We start from the raw sequence: 3,984 nt of genomic DNA, 5'->3' as shown, positions 1-3,984 counted from the left end.
CAATAGAGTGATTTTCAAAGAATTTTAGTACATTTTACATAAAAGTATTTGTGTGCATTTTAGTAATTTCCATCAAAAGAACTTCTTTCATGCTTTAGAGTTCGCCCCCTTAATTTTCTTCCATCCTCCGCCACTGGCTATAGTCCCATGAACGCTTAGTTTTACCCCGTACATAACTCAAGAGAAACTTTATGTTAGAATTGTTTTTTTGCGGGGAATGTTAGGATTGTTTAAAACCCGCAAAAAAAATACTATGTATAAATCATTAATAAAAAATTGGTTATTTATTGTTGTTCATGTACAATTATTTTGAGAATTATCATGAAAAAGAGAGTACCGGTTAAAAATAGGTGATTGACTGTTCTTTAAAAAAAAGATCGACCGTATATGTCTACACGAACCAAACGATGGTATGGCATCGGGCATACACAATGACTCGATTACTGTTTTAAACAAAGGATTTCTCAAATGTGCACCTTGAAACGAGATTGTACGCTGGCATGTATAATTATAAGGGTCAATGACTCGTTTAAAACGAGCCTTTTTTCTGAAATGTGCACCTTAAAACCCATAAATACACGTCAATTTTTTCCTGTTGCATACGGGTTCTTCAAGTCTGACAAAAGTTCCCTTCGTACTTGAATCAAGCCTTTTCTATATTGTTATAAGAGCCGTAGTTTTCAGATTATCTACAAACCTCACACAAGTAAACACTAGATTGCGAGAAGCAAGAAAACCTAACAACTTGTGCAAGTTTGACGAAGTTTTCCCCAAAAAGCAAACAAGAATATATATATTTGGGTTTTGAATTTTAGTGAAACAACTTTGCTTTCACAATGTTTTTTGAAAAGGAACGCTTTATTACTTAAAAGGTTTAAGCATTACAACCGGTCTCTGCATAACTAAGATGCACTCTCATCTCTGGTAACATGGTCAAAGCAATAAGAGTCAGACTCGGAGTCCCCGCTATATGCGACATAAACTCCACACTTTTCTCTGTTATATTAGCCAGGGATGAAGAATCTTTGTACAACGCTCCTAATGTCACTGGACACGAATAGTGCTATGCTACAGTCCATAAACCTAGCCAACATAGGTTCATGGACATTATTGTTACCACCGTAGTGAATCAAAGACATTGTACTAAAATGGAATTTACTATTAAAATATAATGCTATATTTTTTTGGGCATCATTAAGCAATTCCAACAAAGACGCGAAGAGATACTCACAACCAGATAGATATTTCTAGTATGATTTAAATTCTACACACCTGCAGTACAATTCTGAAATTTGTTTACATTTTTTTCGCAATACATATTTTCATAGCAGCATGGAGGACTCCAAAGAGTTTTTTCATGTCATATGGCGCTGGGTCGTGGAGGGGTCTTGAGTCGTTCACCCGTTGCAACGCACGGACGTTTGTGCATAAGTGCGCCTAATGCAAACACGGCCAACCAAACTGTAGGTCAAAATTAGTTTCTTCGTGCAGTCAGTCTAAACACGAACAATCAAACTATGTGTAGACGATCGTTTTTAGTCGAAGTACATGCAAGGCAGGCGATGCAACGAAGAAACACGCCCTTTACTGTTTCCACATGTGGACGGATGCCAACAATGAGATCTAGGGTGGGCAACCTACCCGGCTACAAATTCATGGCGGTTTCGAGGTCATTCCTTGGAATGTAAAGGAAAGGCGTATAGGGTTCTACACGACTTTACAGTATTACAGTAGACCCTCGAAACAAGCATATTAACACTCTGTACATTTGGGATTTGTGCACTGATATATGTAGCCAGTTCTCTTCTATGTACAGCTTCTTTCTTTCGATTATTTTTTTGATAATTTTGTTCGGAGTGCACAACCAACTTGAGTCATCCTTTGCAACTGCCTTACACTAGCTAGACTACAATGTACAACCCCCAAATTACAATCGAGAACAGAAAAAAAAAAGATGCTTAAAAGTTAAGAGATCACGATCAGGTGTGAAAGACGCAGAAAGCAAATCCAAAAAAATGTTCGTTCATTAATCACCGGTCCTTCTCGGTGCTGGCGTCGCTGCCCCGCCCGTTCGCCGACGCCGTGTCGTCCACCGGCACCACGCCGCCCTCCTTGCGGCTCCTGATCTTGATCAGCCCGTACAGCTTCTTGAATTCCCTCATCGGCGCGTCCTTCCCGAACCCCCCGCCGCCCCCGGCCCCCGGCGACTGGCTCTCTGCCGCCGGGCTGGACTCCTCGAGGTGCCCGGACGATCTTGAGGTCAGCCTGGGCGGCCGCGCGGCGGAGCTCGTCCGCGGCGCCACCACGTGCTGCAGCGCGCTGATGACGGTGCGGAGCGCGCGGCTCGGGGACCCGCGGTTGGCGAGCATGATCTCGCCGAGCTCGGCCGGGGTCAGGCGGGCGCCGGCGTGGAAGCCCTCCTCCACCTGAGGGTACAGCTTGTGGTCCTTGAGGCCCAGGTAGTTGCTGGCCAGCGCCTTGAAGCCGTCGAAGTCGCACATGGTGAAGTGGATATGCACGTCCAGCCTCCCCGGCCGCAGCACGGCCGGGTCCACGCCCTCCTTGCCGCCGCTCATCGTGAACACCATCACGCGCTCCTCGCCGCAGCACGACGACAGCCCGTCCATGAAGCCCAACACCCTGGCGGCCCTCGCCGCCGACGTCTCCCCGTCGCCGCCACGCAGGTACCGATCCAGATCCTCCACGAGGATGAGCGACCGCGGGGCGGTGTCCAGGAGCAGCGCGCGGAGGTCGTCGGTGCCGGCGCGGGAGAGGTCGATGTCGTAGACGTCGTACCCGAGGAACCTCGCCATCGCGGCGGCGAACGTCGACTTGCCCGTGCCGGGCGGTCCGTAGAGCAGGTAGCTCCGGCGCCAGACGCGGCCTAGGCGGTGGTAGTAGGCGCGGCCCTTGAGGAAGCTCTCCAGGTCGGAGCGGACGCGGGTCTTGAGCTCCGGGTCCATGGCGACCGTGTCCAGCGTGGCCGGGTGGGTGAAGGGCGCCGACGCCCAGCGCGGAGCGACGGCGCCGGTGTTGGCGTAGAGCCGCAGCTCGCGGCGGCGCAACTCCATCTCGTCGGCGACGGACTCGACGTGCTGCAGGTAGGGGCGCAGCACGCGCGTCCGGTCATGGCGGCGCACGCGGAGGACCAGACGCTCCCCGCCGTTGGTCCACGCGAGGCGCGCGCCGAGGAACGCGTCGTGCGCGGTGTGGCCGGGGCCGAGCTGCAGCGAGAAGTCGTTGCTCTTGCTGGCGGAGGAGAGCACGCAGGCGGCGTCCGCGTCCTCGAGCGACGGCAGCGACGCCACGTAGGCCGCCGCCTTGCGGAAGAGCGGGTTCTCGGCCCCGTCGCCGGTGACGAAGCGCGGCACCTCGCAGTACTGGTAGGCCTGCGCCCACTCGTCCGCCCACCGCCACAGTCGGCGGGCCGCGTGCGCCGCCGACTTGTAGGACAGCACCGCCCGCAGCGCCGCCACGGCCAGGGCCGCGTACGCCAAGAACATGACCGCCGCCCCGCCGCCGCCGCCGTCTAGGGGCATCGCGCCCGCCCGCCCCCACGAGGAGGAGGAGGAGTCTCGCGCACGGTTGCGCGGTTTGATTCGGTCGCGCCGGTTGGTTCGTGCGTCTGGGCGAGAAGGGTAGGAGAGAGAGAGAGAGATCGGATGGTGGGTTGTCGTGGGGTTTTAAGGTGGGGGGCGGGACGGGAGGGGGGATTCGGTCGGGATCGCTGTGGCGCGCGCGCGGGTCAAAGGAGAAAGGCGGGGCCGTCTCGGATGACCGCCGCCCGCCGCTGCGTACGAGTCGCGGATATGAATGCTTTTTTATTTGTTGCTGATTTTTTGAATGCTCTGGTGGTTTGAAACTGTTCGGACTCGCCGGGTTTATCTTGTTTCCTGAGGTGAGAATTCTGGCGTGCTGGTGTGGTCGAGGTGATTGGGGCAGGTACGTGGTTGACGGATTACTACTTACTCGAATTTCTGATTC

General features: G+C 53.1%; 1 protein-coding gene across 1 annotated transcript; it reads right to left on the bottom strand.

Moving 5' to 3' along the window:
• Positions 1–1,731: 1,731 nt before the first annotated feature.
• Positions 1,732–3,672, bottom strand: LOC119336323 (AAA-ATPase At2g46620-like). Its single transcript, XM_037608321.1, has one exon. It carries the CDS (start codon positions 3,537–3,539, stop codon positions 2,031–2,033), a length of 1,509 nt encoding a protein of 502 aa, XP_037464218.1. The 5' UTR covers positions 3,540–3,672; the 3' UTR covers positions 1,732–2,030.
• Positions 3,673–3,984: the final 312 nt, after the last annotated feature.

Source organism: Triticum dicoccoides, chromosome 1B, assembly GCF_002162155.2.
Source record: "Triticum dicoccoides isolate Atlit2015 ecotype Zavitan chromosome 1B, WEW_v2.0, whole genome shotgun sequence".
Classification (NCBI taxonomy): Eukaryota; Viridiplantae; Streptophyta; class Magnoliopsida; order Poales; family Poaceae; genus Triticum; species Triticum dicoccoides.
Note: the sequence above shows the minus strand (reverse complement) of the source record. Positions and strands in the feature narration are given on the sequence as shown.